Genomic DNA, 15,084 nt, shown 5'->3' on the forward strand with positions numbered 1-15,084 from the left:
TTTGACAATTTCATGCCGGGTATACAGGGCTCGCTACTAGTAAATGCAAGGGATACTTAATTTAAGCTGAAATTATACTTGTTAGGCTATTATTTAACAATAGCATTATTGACGATGTCGGTAATGCTAAAGAAAAAATTTTTATGAATTTCTTCACTTCTATTTTTTGTTGTATCCGTTTTTTAACATTACAATTTTGTTAAGGCATGTAAATCCGCATGCATGTTGTTCCAAATGATGTTATAATATAATTAATTATCGGTCGATAAACGATACATTGCAAATTCCAATAAAGCCGTTAAAACATTAGATGAAATAATAAAAAATCGAGCAAGTGATTTGACACATAGGCAATGATGGCCAGTCTTTTTTGTTAAAGAATTTAAATGTATAGCTTATGGATTGATTTTAGCTAAACATAGTTTAAACCACCAACACACCACAATGTCCACTTCTCACAATGTCACTAAACGATCACTAAATGTGTTCTGTGAACCAATGTAAACCATCATAAACTGAAGCAAATGAGATTTGAGTAATGGTCGATGATTTTGATACACACGTATCTGACCACACGACCATTCTTATAGGATTTTTGCTTGGAAAGTGAGAAGGCTACATAGGTCATGGTTGTATTAGAATGATTAGAAGCAAGGCGAAACACATTGCTTGATAGGGACAGCAATATAATGATGAGTTCTTATACGCCATCTATTGAGCAAACCAGTGACGCTATGGAGCTTTCGTTTGGAGTCATGGAGCTCATAAAAATGGGAAAATAATCTATACCGTAAAAAATAGTAAAATAATAAAATTAAGAAAAATAAATTGCATCAATCCAAACGCGTAAATTAAGCCACACGAACCCTGCACCGTACCATTCCCTCGGTGTGAATGTCATCCGCGGTCGCCCTGCGCACGGCCATTTGACAGCCGTCGTTCGGCTCGCAAACAAAAGGCAAACGCAACTTGGCGCGGACGGTCGATCGTCACAAGCAACCCGTACACAGTGAGCTTGCAGCTTGAAACTCGCACCAGGTCCGGCCTGATAACGGCAAACAACAATAGTAGCCGTTTTGGGGTGAAGGTTAGTGTAGTGAACCAGCAGTGACTAACAAAACGGTGACTGTATAGGGCGTTAAGTGCGACCGAATGCGTCAGAGCGGCATATAATGTGGTTATCATCATCACCTTCATCATCATCTTCATCATCATCATCATCATCATCATAATTCGCTCAAGGTTTGCGTCTGTGGTGCGGTTTTATAAATAGTTTATTGTTTTGTTTTGGATGCGATTAGCGATGGCCACGCACAAATTGTGTATTACAACTAAGGGCTCGATAACATTCCAGAAACGATGGCAAGAAAGTAGTGGTCGATCGATTGCTCAAGAGCGCGCGCGGGCGTTAAATGCTTTCTGTGTGTGTGTGTGAGTGAAACGATTTCATAACTTAAACAAGGGGACACGGTAGGCAATGTTGTAACGACGAAGCCAGCTGGATGGACTCAAGCACTTGTCAGGTCCGCGTGTCGTCGGTGAACAGAACAGGCACACAGTACAGACCGACAAGCAGCATACAGACACACACACGGCTGGTTAGTCATAACCCGGACGATGTCGTCACTGCACACATAATCGGGACAATTCATCGTCAGCAAATTTCTGCCCGTAACAACCGGCACTGTGTTACGGTTGTGCGAAAAACCGGTTAAAACAATCATGCGGCCGACCGGTGGGGTAGACAGGCACCACACCCGCTCCCGGTCCGTCACACACGGCCAGCGGCGCCAGCGACATCGCCGAGATGCTTGAGTGGAGAGCGGCAGCAGGCTGTGCAAGAGCGAATCAGCTGCCTACACAACGACCGTGCGCGTTCTGCCGGGGAGCTACTTGTTGCTTCTTCTTCTGACCCTCATACATAATTCGCACCCTCCCGCCTCCTCCCTCGTCATGTGTCATGTGTGTTCGTGTACGAGATATTGCGAGCGACGCGTGGAACACTGGCCAGATTCAAAACGGCCAAACGAGCGCGACGAAGCTCTCGCCCAGAAGAGGGCGCAAAAAAGGCGGATCCACCGAAACGCCGACGATGATGACCTTGAGGTGCAGAAACCTTGAACCGGACTTGATAATTTATGCGAGCTGCTGCTGCTGCTGCTGCTGCTGTTGCTTCGATGAGATAGCCGCGTCGTGCCCCGTGGTGTCGACGTTTGAAGCATTAAAGCGCACCTCTCCCCACCACGGGCGGGCGACAAGAGAAGCCCTTGATAAAGGGTAGGGGAGAGAATGTAGGCAAAGGTTCAAGGTTTCGCGCGCTGGTTTAGTGAGCGTTTTTCGATAGCATTCGATAAAAGCTCCTCCAGAACCGTTGGTGATGTAACCGATCGTCATTACGAACTGGAGAAGAGGACCGAGACGACCGGGAGACAGTGGGTAAAAGTGTGGGAGCTGTGGAAGCGAAGTAAAATGTATGAAACAGTAGAAGACAACCGAGGGAGAGATTAGCTGCTGCCAATGTCCGAGTCGCCATGCGCCCTCGAGGTGGGGAATTAGATAAACAGGAAGTAGGAAGTCACGAAGCGTTTCAAACACAAACACAACGCGCGGTCGTCGGGTTGGAATGGGCGAAGACACTGGCCCAGTTACTCTCTTATTAATACACAATCAATCGAACCGAGTGGTCGAACCGGTTTCGTACGGGGGTCCATATTTTCTTTGCATAATTCATTCATGCCGCAAACCATTCGGGTTGATGAAAGGGTTGCTGCTACACCCAATCCGCTAGAAAATATTGTCCCACATTGCTCGTGCTTCGTTCACCGCAGTCGATCGATGGAAGTGTAAGTGTGTCCCCCTTTGATGCAGAGATAAACATGGCGTGTGCAAGCACCACACCGCCACCCACCGAGCAACGGCATATGAGCGATGGGGTGACTTGTTCTGCTTCCTAACCGAGCGGGCGATAAGCGGGAAATAGTCGCCTAGTGCTATCTGCTATCTAATAAAAACCTGCGAGTCGGTTTACTTATCGCGCGCGCTGCCATACGAATGCAACAAACCGTGCCCGGCATTAGATGATGTGGACGTACTCTGATACATAGCGCGGTTTGGCGCTGTGTTAGAATATCACACACTGGTGTGTGTCTTCTTACGCCGTCGAACAGTACGTGGAGCGAACCAGAAGCTTCCTCCAGCTGGCCGTGCAATTGAGCACGACAAGCTAAATGATTGCTCGTACCGGGAAACAAGTGGTTAATTATAGCGTCTTGCAGTTTTTATGATTGAGCGATGATAGATTATGAATAGTTTGCGAGTCAGAAATGGGTAACAGAATTTCATAACGCTTCTTTGCAGATACAACTGAAACATAAAGCTCTTTCCCATCGTATTACTGATAAGTGGACCCAGTATCACTTTATTTGCAATATTTATCATTCGGCCTTCGCTCACGACGACAATCGCACCGCACCACATGGTGAAAGTGGTTGTTTTGCATGGAGATGCGGGGACAAGGGATCCCATTGCGCAATGTAGCGAAGCAGAGAAGAGGGATGGAATAAACCGCAAAAAATGCTGCCTTATTTTGTGCCCCTATTTTCTTACCCTGGGAGATACACGAGTTTGTTTGTTGCCGGCTTTGCAAAGTAAACGCACCTTTCTTCCACGTTGCTGAAACGAACGCGGTGACATCATTCGCGATAAACGGTGCTAAAGGGTGTTTCGTTTGAACTTTGGTCGACGTAGGATGAACTTATTTGTTATTTTTTTAACTGTGCGTGGTAATATTTGGCTTTAAGGAGATGGGTGTTTGTGCCATGAATATCTATAACAGGGGTTTTCTGGGGTTCTTACAGTTGTGCAACATTTTATTGATTCTAACTTACGGGAAATCAACTTTGTTGGGAATTGGACTCTATAGTATCCTTTTTGGATAAATCCAAGAGGAATTTTCAATGATCCTAGAATTTTCAGGAATTTCCAAAAAGGGTGCCATAGATTTCAATTCATCTCACTTAAGAAAGAGCCATGAAAATGTCCCACAACTAACTATGAGAACCCCAGAAAACCTTGTAATTGCTTAATAACGCAAAAAAAATGTCTGAAGATTACTCAGAATCACAATCAATTGATTGTATAGATGCATTGCATGAATTATAAATTTAGATGTGATTTCGTTATGTTACTCGAAATGTTTTGGTTAAGTTGAATGTAATCCAGAATTCATTTTTCAGGTGTGATCTTATTATTCGTATCAGAATCAAATAATGTTGATAACCAAACGGTTAAAATGTTAAACATATATGAGATTGATTGTTAGGACATCGTTGGATTGTTCAAGGACCATGCCCACAAGACAGTCTTGCAGCTAAATGTGGGCAGAATTTTCGTTAGTTTTTGCCTTTTCGCCCTCGTTTTCGTGTGACTCTTATTCTTGCACAGTGTGTAAAAGAGCATTATACACAGTCTTCAAAATTCCTGTTTCCTTCATTTATATGTAATATGTAAAGGTCGGTGACCCGTACTGCTCATGATGGGTATACATTTGGACAAACAATAAGGTAAAATTGGGTACACCATTAGCCCTTTTGATCATAAATGAACCATCGATGTTCCTAAAGTAATTACCGGTAATAGCAATTACGCATATGGTGGCTGATGAGCCAATTAATAAATCATTATAATTAACGATGTCATCCGATAGAACTGTATCAGCAATCGCTTGAGCCAATGTATTATTTTGACGAACAACAAACAGAAAGACTAGAATGAACTGCAATATTTTACAAAATAATTTACGGTGTACATTTATAACATAATTGTTCCAAATTTGCACACTCAATTTGAAATTGTTCAGCATTCAAAATTCAAGAATTACTTGTGTAGCAACTTGTGGAATTGATAGCTAGCATAAATGAAGAACTCTGGACGGAAACAAGATTTAGAAACACCCTGTACGGACGGAAGAGCAATGTAGCAGATCATATGTTCCAAGTTGAAAGTGAATGGTAAAAGCAACCAGTGTAGTTCCACATTTTGCACAGACATCGCCAAATGCAGAGATCATCACATAAAATTGCATACATTCCCGTTGAATTGAATGCATATCGAAACGCACCACGCCGAAAGGGATGGTAACATGAGCAACACACTTTTCCACGCACACGGATGGAAGTCAGATTGTGCTCGTGTTGGTAGGACAGCCAGACAAAGGCAAAACTGGCATTCACTCGCCAGCGACTGGGCGACTTTAGGGTCGAGACTCTTTATATTTACACTTTTCTTCCCCATTTTACCCAACCACCGACACCAAGAAGTAGTGTGTGTGTTGGTGTATGGGAAGTTGATGTTCCGCTTTGACGATGCACGAACAGAGCGACGGTATCGGTCCTGTGCCACTTTTCCAGTGGACAAACCGGGCGGTGGTGGTACACACACTCTCTTTCCTCTTGCAGTTCGCAAACTGCCGATGCTGGCGGTTAATTGTGTCGTTGCAATCGCTTGGCTGCTATTATTAGCCCCCGCGAAAGAGAGAGAGAGAGTAAGTGAATGTGACCGAAAGACATTCGGTCACAGTGTGGAAGGGCCAATCGGCTGCTTGAAGTGATTGTTTCGCTTCGGTTTGCGTTGGAAGACGTGCAGAGAGCAACTTGTTGCCTAAGAAATTATTCTTTTTTCGTTGGTAAGAGATTCGTGCAGGTTTCACCAAATTTAATCCATCGAGCATTCCCATTCCGAATTGAGTTACTTAAAAGCTTTACGCACTGACGTGTTTAACGCAATTTTGCTTCCCCGTTTTTCAGCAACCCACAACGACAACCGACCCACCTATGAGAGGGGAGGCCGACAAGCTAAAGCACAAGGCCAAGAACTTCCTTCGCACGCTGGGCGCATGCGGAGCCGGTAGTGCAACGCCGAGCCACGCCAAAAGGATGGACGCGCAGACGAAACAGAACCTGCTGGAGCGGCGCAAGGCCCGCTCGCTGCTGAAAACGGTCATCAACGTGGGGCACAAGTTTCTCGTCCTGCTCGTCCGATGGTTATCGCGCACGATCTACGGCGAGCACGGCAAGCGGATGCCACCGATCACCAACCTCATACTGATGGAGTCGGCCACCTCGCTCGCGACCAAAATTCGCACACGCAAGGTAAATGGGGAGAGTTAAGCGAAGCTTCGCCACCAAGTGCCCGCTGAGACTAATTACCTTTTAACCTCTCCACCGCAGCTTACAAGCGTGGAAGTAACGCAAGCCTTCATTGACCGGTGCCGGGAGGTGAACCCGCTGCTCAACTGTGTCGTGGACGAGCGGTTCGAGGCGGCCCTGAAGGATGCCGAGCGGGCAGACAAGCTGATCGCTTCCGGCACGATGACCGTCGAGCAGCTGGAGCGCGAAAAACCGTTCCTCGGCGTACCGATCTCGACCAAGGACTGCATACGGGTGGAAGGTACCGGAGAAACCACCACACAGAGTGGGTCGCAGTGACGCAGGGAAATTAACTCTCTCAAACCCCATTTTGCCACAGGTCTGCTGCACACGTCCGGCATCTGGAACCGGCGGAACATACGCGGCGACAAGGACGCGCGGGCAATGGAGCTGATGCGGCGGGCCGGTGCCATACCCTTTGCCCTCACGAACGTGTCCGAGTGTTGCATGTGGTGCGTAGTGGCTTTCGAAAACATTGAGCCTTGAAACGGACGACTTCTTTAACTCTGGCTTTGTTTCTTTTTTTTCGTGCGACAGGTGGGAAAGCGTCAACACCATTCACGGCCGCTCGCGAAACCCTTACGATGCGAATCGTATCGTCGGTGGATCGAGCGGTGGCGAGGGATGCATACAGGCGGCGGCCGCTTCTCCGTTCGGGCTCGGGTCCGACATCGGTGGTTCGATACGCATGCCCGCCTTCTTCAACGGTATCTTTGGCCATAAGCCGACCAAGTTCGTCGTGTCGAACGAGGGCCAGTACCCGGTGGCGCTGTCGGAGGAGCAAAACTCTTTCCTAGGTACGATAAGATATATTACATTGCCCGTTTTATTCAGTCGACCCCAAAGCATCAAAGGTCGTTTACAGCCCGCTGGGTTGGTGCTGAAGTGCACTCAGCTGTAGGTTTAACGACACTATATCGGTGTAAAGATAAGCAAAAAGAGGGGTGGGCGATGACGATTCAATCACGACGGAATGACGATGCGTAAATTGATAATTTCCCTTCCCTTTTTTCCCAGGCATCGGTCCAATGTGTCGCTACGCAACCGACTTGAAACCGATGCTGCGCATCATTGCGGACGAGAACGCACCGAAGCTGCGGCTGGACGAGCCGGTCGATCTGAAGCAGGTGAAGTTCTTCTACCAAATCAACGACGGTGGCGCCCACCTGGTCTCGCCCGTCGATCTGGACATACGCGACGCGATGGAGAAGGTGATGGCACACTTCCGCGCGACGGTCAAGGCGGAGGTGAAGAAGGTGTACCTGGACAAGCTGCGCAAGTCGGCCCCGATGTGGCTGGCGAACATGAAAACGCCCTCGAAGGTGGGCTTCGACTCGCAGCTCGTCAATCTCGAGGGCGCCATCAATCCCTGGCTCGAGCTGGCCAAGTGGCCGCTGCGCATGTCGAACCACACGCTGATCGGCATACTGACCGCGCTGACCGAGCGGGGAGGGGTTAAGTACGGCTCGGCCGAGTACCACCACTACGTGCAGCAGAAGCAGGAGCTGGTGAGCGAGTTCCGCGACATGCTCGGCGAGAATGGGGTGTTCATCTATCCGACCCACCCGACAGTAGCGCCGTACCACAACGAGCCGCTGATCCGGGCGCTTAACTTTAGCTACACCGCCATCATTAACGTGCTGGGGCTGCCGGCCACGGCCGTACCGCTCGGGCTGGGCCGCGAGGGACTGCCGGTGGGGCTTCAGGTGGTGGCGGGCGTCAACCAGGACCGGCTGTGTCTGGCGGTCGCCTGCGAACTGGAACGTGCCTTCGGCGGGTGGGTTGCACCGGAGGTGAAAGCGTAGACTGTGTATTTCTTTACATACTTAAGGAAATCTATTGCAATTTAAACAAACAACAAAAAACAAAATAAACAACACGGGACTGGATGTGCAAAGCCCGCAAGCACGACGACACGGCACACGTGCGCGCGGGTGCTGCCGACTGGGTTTTGCTTGCTCGAGCAAACAAAACACGTTGGTTGTTCCAATTAAAACGAACAAGAATATAAGAAGGGTACAGAGACAGTGCGTTATTTTCGGGCAGAGGGACGTGATTTTGTCTGTTTTTTGGATTGATCTATTACCGCAAGGAAATGTTTTACCGTATGGGATGAAAATAAATTCTACAAATTGAAAAAAAGCACTCGCCTATTGGGTGGACCATGGTGTGGTTGTATATTTTGCAAAGAAAATTATAATATTTAAATTAGTTTTTAGAGCGTAGAAACTCAAAAGCATCGTTCATAAAACGTTTTACAAAACAGAGAGCATATTGGGAAAATATTTGGATTTTTTTTATATTTTTTTATTGTAGAAAACTATACGGGCGCTATAGTAAACGCTTTGCGCCACGCTATGCAGCAGATCAGTGGTTGAAATAAATAATTTAAATATTCATACGCGCTACGCTTGAATAGGAAACAAATTTTTAAAATTAAAATGTGCCCTTCAAAAACGCTTCCCCTTTACTGGTTGTTAAGATTATCGTGCACATAAAAAATCCCCTAACACGCTACAGCCAAACGTTGTGCAATGGAAAACAAAGCGGCCAACCAATCGCGCTATAAATCTCTTTCAGCCCTAAACACGAGAAGAAACAGCCTTTTTACTGCACCGGTAACATCATAAGACCGATTGGCGAAAATGCCGATTTTCGGTTACTTAATTCTGCCGCCCAACGTTAAAATGATGCCGAGCAGCTCCTCCCGCTTCGACCGTATCACATCGTACCGGGCACTGCGAACCCCCTCGATCCGGCCGCTCTTGCGTATCTGCTGCGCGACCGCATCGACCGTGCACAGCACGTGCACACCGCAGTCGTACCCGTTGCTCTGCTGCAAACAGTCGCCGGTGCGTAGCAGCGCATCCGGACAGTGCAGGGCGCGCTTCAGCACCGCCACCAGCTGGCGCGCGTACTCCGCGTTCGCGTTGCGCGACGAGTCAAAGTGGTAGAACGCTTGCTCCGGGCGGGAAAACACCAGCAAACTCCAGTGGGAACCGCCGGCCCGGTCCGCCGCCTGGTTGTCGTTCAGCGCGAAAAACACAAACGCCCGCTGCTGGGCCCGCAGCGGCTCGAGAAATATGCCCACCTCGTCCTGCGCCACCATCCGGATGCACTGGGTCACCTCCGGGCTGACGAACAGCAGGTCGTGCTCGTTCTCAAAGATGTGCTTCTCCAGGTACTCGAAGTAGAAGGAGATGATCTGATCGTTCAGCCAGTACGGGCCCTTGAGCAGATCGACGTCCGACAGGCGCAGGCAGGACTCGTGGTAGCTGAGCGCCACTTCATCGTGCCGGTGGTGGGAAGACATCTCTGTGTCGGCGTCGGGGTAAATAGAGCAGGAGCGAGCGAGTATCTGTTTCTATTCCACAGCCTACAGGCACAGGTCACGGTAGCAGGTCCCGGCAGGAAGCAGAGGCCCGTTTGGCCACACAATTTGTTACGAATATGGTGCGAAATTTTTCTTCACCTCCTGACACTTGGCGGTGTTCCAAAACAGATCAAAACAAACACCCCACGACGACGATGTCATAACAATCGGCACAGTGCGTGTGACAGTTCGCATCGGCAGGGAGGAAAAATATTTTTACGTAAAATTGTGCAAAACACTTACCCCGTTTTTACTGAGGGAAACTTTCGATAATTGATAACACTAAACACTACGGTTGTACACGCACGAATATTTCACTCGCGACACACGTTAGCAAACGCACGCAATGCACATGAGTACGCGAAAAGAGCGCGTAGAAAACGGATAAGAATTGCGAATGTGTTTTCATCAAATCAATGCCCGTGCTGTTTTGAACAGTGTGCGCCGCGAGGGACACACGAAATGACAGGTAAGGCGGGTTTGTTTTTAACGAATGTTTGAAAAGTGTAATTTTTAACGAAGAATTTCAATTAAATACTAATCCACTGAATAAAAAAGGAGTGGTGTTAAAAAAACCACTCAAAATCCCCTATTTTAATATCTTTGTGGTAGAAGCTTTTCGTTAAATATTTGAAATTATTTGAATTTTCTAAAACGGTTGAATGGCATGTGGAAGATGTAACTGATTTTGTTCTGATATCTCCAGTTTTCTTGTACTATAATCATTTTTGTAGGACATTCAATAAGTTTTTTTAATGTATTTATACAACTAGCGTATGTAGTTACTTATATTCATGAAACTTCATAGGCATTTTCTCGTAGACAATATTTTCCTTTATTTTTTTATATTTTTTTTATTTTTTTTTAAATCATCTGTACCTAAATACAGCGCAAACGCCATGTCTGAGTAACAATTTTCGTTTTAAAGATTATTCATATTAAATATGTGATGGCGTAACTGTAATAAGTCTTATTGCAGAAGTTGTTTTTTTCATTTTTAAAGCTAGTTATTCTGCAAATTGTCTTTAGATTTTTATAAATGAATGTACCTTTTCGCATATAAAACTTCCTCGTTCAAAAAAAAATGGACTTGAGGATTCTTTTTGATTCACTATAACAAAGGAAAATAAAACATCTTCCTAATGATACGTTCTCTTACGAATCCTTCTTGGCCACGTTCGAGAGGAGGATGTTCAGAATGATTTTTTGTCCTATATGTGTTGGAAGACAATGAAGGAGCCGATAAAACGAGGAACTGTACGACGATCTTATAGCTGGTTTGTACTATGTCAATGACCCTCTGCTGTAAATACCAAATGTTTAATCGCTATTTTAGAGATCAGAACTCTGAGAAACGTCTTTCGCAGCATAATTTTATTTCAGGTATAAGAATAACTAATGTGTTTTTGAAGTCAGATCCAACAGAATGAACAAATGTTTAGATTAAAAAATACAAGGACAAATATGGCAGGTTCTTGATGTTCTTGTTACATGATATCTTCGTGCTTGAATGTAGAGTAAACAATTCACAATACTCTCCCATCTGTATTACCCGAAGTAGAGTCCATTAGTATTACCCGAAGTAGAGCATTAGTTGCGTAAGCATTTACAACACTTGCGTTTCACTAGCAGTGAGTGAAAGAGGTCATCGCTATTTCAATCAGTAAACCACTTCCGATAGGTAGCGTCCTCCAGATGGTTGCTCCTAGTATTGTTTAAATTTACGCACAAATCAAATCGGCTTTCCATCTATGCGATTAGTAGCACCTCTATCTCTCGCTTTCCTAGTACACGCATGATCCTTAACCTAAATCTATCAGATGGTGTTTGGCGAAGTAGCTTATATGCGCTTTTTTTTAAATCATCCCATATTTTGATGTTTGTCTTATGAGCGGTTGTTTTGGGACTTCATTCTAGACCGGTTATAACCGGTACACGAGCAGAAAGGGAATCAAGCCACTATCGTGCTGGTAGTGCAGTTTTTGCTTGATGTTTGCAAACCGCTCTAGACGAAAGGTTATCACGGCCACTCTGAAAGGGCGATGCGAACCATGAATTACGCGATGAACAGAAAGCATTACTATACGTGGCTAACCGATTCGTTGTGGTGTGTGACGGGTTCTAAGCATAAAATAATAGTGTGACAGTAGTGCAATCGGTGATAAGACCTCGCACGAGCTTTATCACAAAACTATCACAAACTCAACGTGTTGTTGATCGACACGTTTGCGGGTGGGGAGCATTTTTTATTGGATTCATGTGTTATTTTGCAGGGGTTTTTCGAATTGCATTTGCTAACCTGACCTCGGGGCTGCTCGTGCCGCCCATTGCACACGATTTGCACTAAATTAAAACCAGTGCGGACGTGAGAGTAATCACATTCAGTGCGCGACCCTTTTGCCTCCATTTCCATTGTACTATGGAATCAACAAAACCTTTTTGCTTCTTCCTCCTGGTGTTCTGGAAGATGTTACGTCTAATGGCAATAGGGATGGAAGCCGATCCGACGAATGAGCAAACATTGCACAAATACACTGCTCCCACTCGAAACTGATAACAGCCCTATTGTATGTATGTATGTAATGTATTGTGATCTGTCCAGGGCGCGGATCCTCCGATCCATCCCTGTGTCGATCCATTCTGCACCCGGCAGGGGCTTCTGCGATGATAACCTCCGCCCATTCGACTACGGAACTCGGGAACCATCCGCATTGATAAGGTTGTCGGGTATTGCGCGTGTCGGTGTGTGTGTGCCCGGTGGCCCCCGATCTGTTTTGCTGTGGCTGTGTGCATCATCCGGACTCGATCATAAAAGCCGACCCGGACCAACAGAAACTTTCCAGTCGTTGCTCGTTCATCGATCGTTACGACCAGAGTCACATTTTGCCTCAGCGCATATGAAATCAGCTCCGAATCCGTGCAAGTAATTGTCTGTCTGCGTGTGTGTCTGTGTGTTTGAGTAGTCGTGCGCAAAGACATTGATGTCAATGTGTTGTGAACGCCAGTGTGTAGATGCCAGTGTGTGACTTCCCGTGACCCGAAAGACCTGCAGGGCTGCTTTCGACGCATCGTATCTGTGATTTAGGAGGCGGAAAAACAAGTGTCCATTCTGGGACCACGTGGTTTTGCGCTCGGTAGTTGGGGTTTCCACATTTTCCGGACCTCTCAATAAGTGAACCTGCTCCTGCTTGTGATTTTTACTCTACAGTGATAAAGAGTGCCCCGTACTTCGTTCATCGTTTCCGAGCCCTGAACTCGTCCACCCGTGGCGTCCGGGAACTGAATGGTTAAGGAGCAACGGTGTAGCGGAGGCAGTGTGAATTATTTCCAGCTTTTCAGCTCGTTCAGTTTGGTGACCACATTGTTCGACCTTTACGAAGGTACGTGATATTAAAACCTGCGTGCGATCGTGAGCGATCCTCGTAGCTTGATTACGATGACGATTTAATGGTGCCCCTGTACGACTCTCCTTCTCCTTAGATTGCAGCAGTATGGCCTGTCTTCCTCAGTCAGCGTTCGCCGTGCACAAGATCCGGCAGGCACAGCACGAGAAAGATCTCACCGTTGCACGCATGACAGGTGACAAGCAAGGTCCGAGATATTTGAACAAGAATAGTAAGTCCCATCTCCTCCGAGATGACTCACTGCCCACTGTGATCTAGCATGATCGTGGCGCACAATTCGCTTTACCTCTCCGCTTTCATTCCACTCCGCAGCTCTCGACCTGACGCCGGTCAAGTATAATGGCAAGCTGATGAACAGCATCTGGGGTCTGTACAATCGCTACTCGCCCCATAACTTCAAGAAGAACAATGGATCGTTCGGTGGTTTCTTTGGCATGCAACAGCCGTGAGTATTCTTGCGATGCGTTTGTGGTAGCCTGGTTTACTAAAATGATTTTTGCATGCCTGTTTCCTTTTCGGTAGATTTGCTGTTGCATGCTCTCCGATGGAGAAAGAACTACCGGTACCCAATCCAGCCGACCAGAATTAGATTGGATTATGATATGTAGCCGATTCTCGCTGTTTTCTAGACTAATAGTGTGTAGAATCCTAAATGTGATTTAGATTGGAAATAATAAAAGATTTATTCTTTAATTTTTAAACCTGAAGTTTTCACTGTTAACGTCGGAGTATTTGTTGTACCAAAAGAGAAATGGCTTGTACCATCGCCAAAAATGATTCCACACTTGAGACTTGTGGTTCAATCGGCCCAAAACAACAATTCGCAAGTAATTTGATTACAGATTTCGAGCTAAAATAAGAAAAGAACGGATGATCTTCGACCTCGACGTTCAAGGACATAAATGCTCCGCATAAGTAAAGCTAGCTCTACTGATAACGAGAGTATGAAGAGTGCCACAATAATAGAGGTAATGCAAATAGAATGTTTTGCAGCTGGAAGACTCATGCTCGGATATGTTGCACTTTTTGTTGCAGGTCGTTAGCGTATCTTTTGGACTTTGTATTTTGCATAACATGTATGAAATGTGTAAATTTTCCAAAAAGTTTTTGGAATTATTCGGTACATTTCTAACATGTTTTAGTAACTTATTTTATTTAATATTCTTTTTTTTAATTACTAACATGAAAATCATTCTTCAAATGAATGTTAAACATTTTTCCCTCAATTGAAATGGTAAAGTGTTGCTTTGAAAGTATAGACAGCATGTTTTGGAACGCCTAAATACAGGCAAAATCTGACTTGAAAGAAACAGAATGCTTTGAGAAGGGTATAGCCAAGATCTTCTTATTTTTTCCTATTTTGTGAGAAACGGTTTATTCTCCTCTGTTTGCTCAAACTTATGTTTGAAGGACTCAGCCAACGATTTTACAGTCTTTCCCCGAGGTACCCGAATTATGCGTTCTGGAGACATTCTCATTTCCAGGACTTTCCAGCACGTCGAACATCATATTTTTTTCAGCCAAAAAATAACTCATAAATAGTTATTTTTGATTAAAATTTCAACTATATGCTCTAAATTACATATCTAATACAATGCGCGTAGAAAATACGGTTGGTTTTGCCTTTTCAGTGATTTCAAAATATAAGCAAAAACACCAATTTATTTTGCATTCGACAATTGTTCGAGAAAATTGTACCTATTTTACAAATAAACTGTCAAAATTAAAAACTGTATAGCAATATTGAAAGACTGTACAGAGCAATATTGAAATCATTCATGTACAAAATCAGAAAGATTTTTAAAACACTAAAACTAAAAGGAAAGCATTAAAAAATGAAAGTGCACGTAGAATTTGATCTTTGAATTCGAAGGAGAAATAGAAAAGAATATCATAAACCGGGTTATTGCTCCGTTTCTCTGCACAGCGCCATCTTGTAGACAATAGCATTAGCCCAACGGGACAAAAGTAGAAAGCTTGGAGCAAAATAATCGTTTGTCTCCCTCTATCCTCTATTCCGCGCTTGCTTGCACTCATGCGCGAGCGCTCGACTATATTCTCTCAGAACTGAGTATTCGCAGTTCAACCCGTGCAGTGAGAA

At 45.4% G+C, this 15,084-nt stretch overlaps 4 protein-coding genes across 10 annotated transcripts in view; 2 read left to right on the forward strand and 2 right to left on the reverse strand.

The window, feature by feature from the left end:
• The window catches only part of LOC121598507 (cytochrome b5 reductase 4), a 58,475-nt gene extending 48,442 nt beyond the window's left edge, over window positions 1–10,033 (reverse strand). The window contains exon 1 of the mRNA XM_041925463.1: window positions 9,823–10,033. The gene's annotated coding sequence lies outside the window, so the exon portion shown is untranslated. The remainder of the gene's footprint in view (window positions 1–9,822) is intronic.
• Window positions 922–8,064, forward strand: LOC121598508 (fatty-acid amide hydrolase 2-A). Of its 5 annotated transcripts, none has more exons than XM_041925468.1 (6): window positions 922–1,122; window positions 5,805–6,149; window positions 6,228–6,447; window positions 6,526–6,658; window positions 6,744–7,003; window positions 7,224–8,064. In XM_041925468.1, exons 2-6 carry the CDS (start codon window positions 5,832–5,834, stop codon window positions 8,009–8,011), a joined length of 1,719 nt encoding a protein of 572 aa, XP_041781402.1. In that variant the 5' UTR covers window positions 922–1,122; window positions 5,805–5,831; the 3' UTR covers window positions 8,012–8,064. The 5 variants fall into 5 exon arrangements, with proteins under 5 accessions (XP_041781402.1, XP_041781401.1, XP_041781404.1 ...); XM_041925467.1 differs by having other exon boundaries at window positions 922–1,087; XM_041925470.1 differs by lacking the exon at window positions 922–1,122 and adding an exon at window positions 1,154–1,174.
• Window positions 8,368–9,785, reverse strand: LOC121598515 (sentrin-specific protease 8). Its single transcript, XM_041925482.1, has one exon. The coding sequence runs from the start codon at window positions 9,517–9,519 to the stop codon at window positions 8,866–8,868; it is 654 nt and encodes a 217-aa protein (XP_041781416.1). The 5' UTR covers window positions 9,520–9,785; the 3' UTR covers window positions 8,368–8,865.
• Window positions 10,034–12,400: 2,367 nt separating the features above from the next.
• Window positions 12,401–13,684, forward strand: LOC121598517. 3 transcript variants are annotated; one of them, XM_041925485.1, is made up of 5 exons: window positions 12,404–12,713; window positions 12,788–12,959; window positions 13,060–13,194; window positions 13,296–13,428; window positions 13,506–13,684. In XM_041925485.1, exons 2-5 carry the CDS (start codon window positions 12,863–12,865, stop codon window positions 13,570–13,572), a joined length of 432 nt encoding a protein of 143 aa, XP_041781419.1. In that variant the 5' UTR covers window positions 12,404–12,713; window positions 12,788–12,862; the 3' UTR covers window positions 13,573–13,684. The 3 variants fall into 3 exon arrangements, with proteins under 3 accessions (XP_041781420.1, XP_041781419.1, XP_041781418.1); XM_041925486.1 differs by having other exon boundaries at window positions 12,401–12,959; window positions 13,060–13,170; XM_041925484.1 differs by having other exon boundaries at window positions 12,404–12,959.
• The last annotated feature ends 1,400 nt before the right edge of the window (window positions 13,685–15,084 follow it).

This window comes from Anopheles merus, chromosome 3L (genome assembly GCF_017562075.2).
Source record: "Anopheles merus strain MAF chromosome 3L, AmerM5.1, whole genome shotgun sequence".
NCBI classification, from domain to species: Eukaryota; Metazoa; Arthropoda; class Insecta; order Diptera; family Culicidae; genus Anopheles; species Anopheles merus.

Excerpts from the sequence above, each read along its gene's own strand:
- LOC121598515 (XM_041925482.1), bottom strand. The coding sequence starts at position 9,519 with ATGTCTTCCCACCACCGGCACGATGAAGTGGCGCTCAGCTACCACGAG.
- LOC121598517 (XM_041925484.1), top strand. The coding sequence starts at position 12,863 with ATGGTTAAGGAGCAACGGTGTAGCGGAGGCAGTGTGAATTATTTCCAG. Across the intron at positions 12,960-13,059 it reads ATTGTTCGACCTTTACGAAG|ATTGCAGCAGTATGGCCTGT; the intron begins GTACGTGATATT and ends CCTTCTCCTTAG. Across the intron at positions 13,429-13,505 it reads TTCTTTGGCATGCAACAGCC|ATTTGCTGTTGCATGCTCTC; the intron begins GTGAGTATTCTT and ends CCTTTTCGGTAG.
- LOC121598508 (XM_041925465.1), top strand. The coding sequence starts at position 1,503 with ATGGACTCAAGCACTTGTCAGGTCCGCGTGTCGTCGGTGAACAGAACA. Across the intron at positions 6,448-6,525 it reads GGACTGCATACGGGTGGAAG|GTCTGCTGCACACGTCCGGC; the intron begins GTACCGGAGAAA and ends ATTTTGCCACAG. Across the intron at positions 6,659-6,743 it reads GTGTCCGAGTGTTGCATGTG|GTGGGAAAGCGTCAACACCA; the intron begins GTGCGTAGTGGC and ends TTCGTGCGACAG.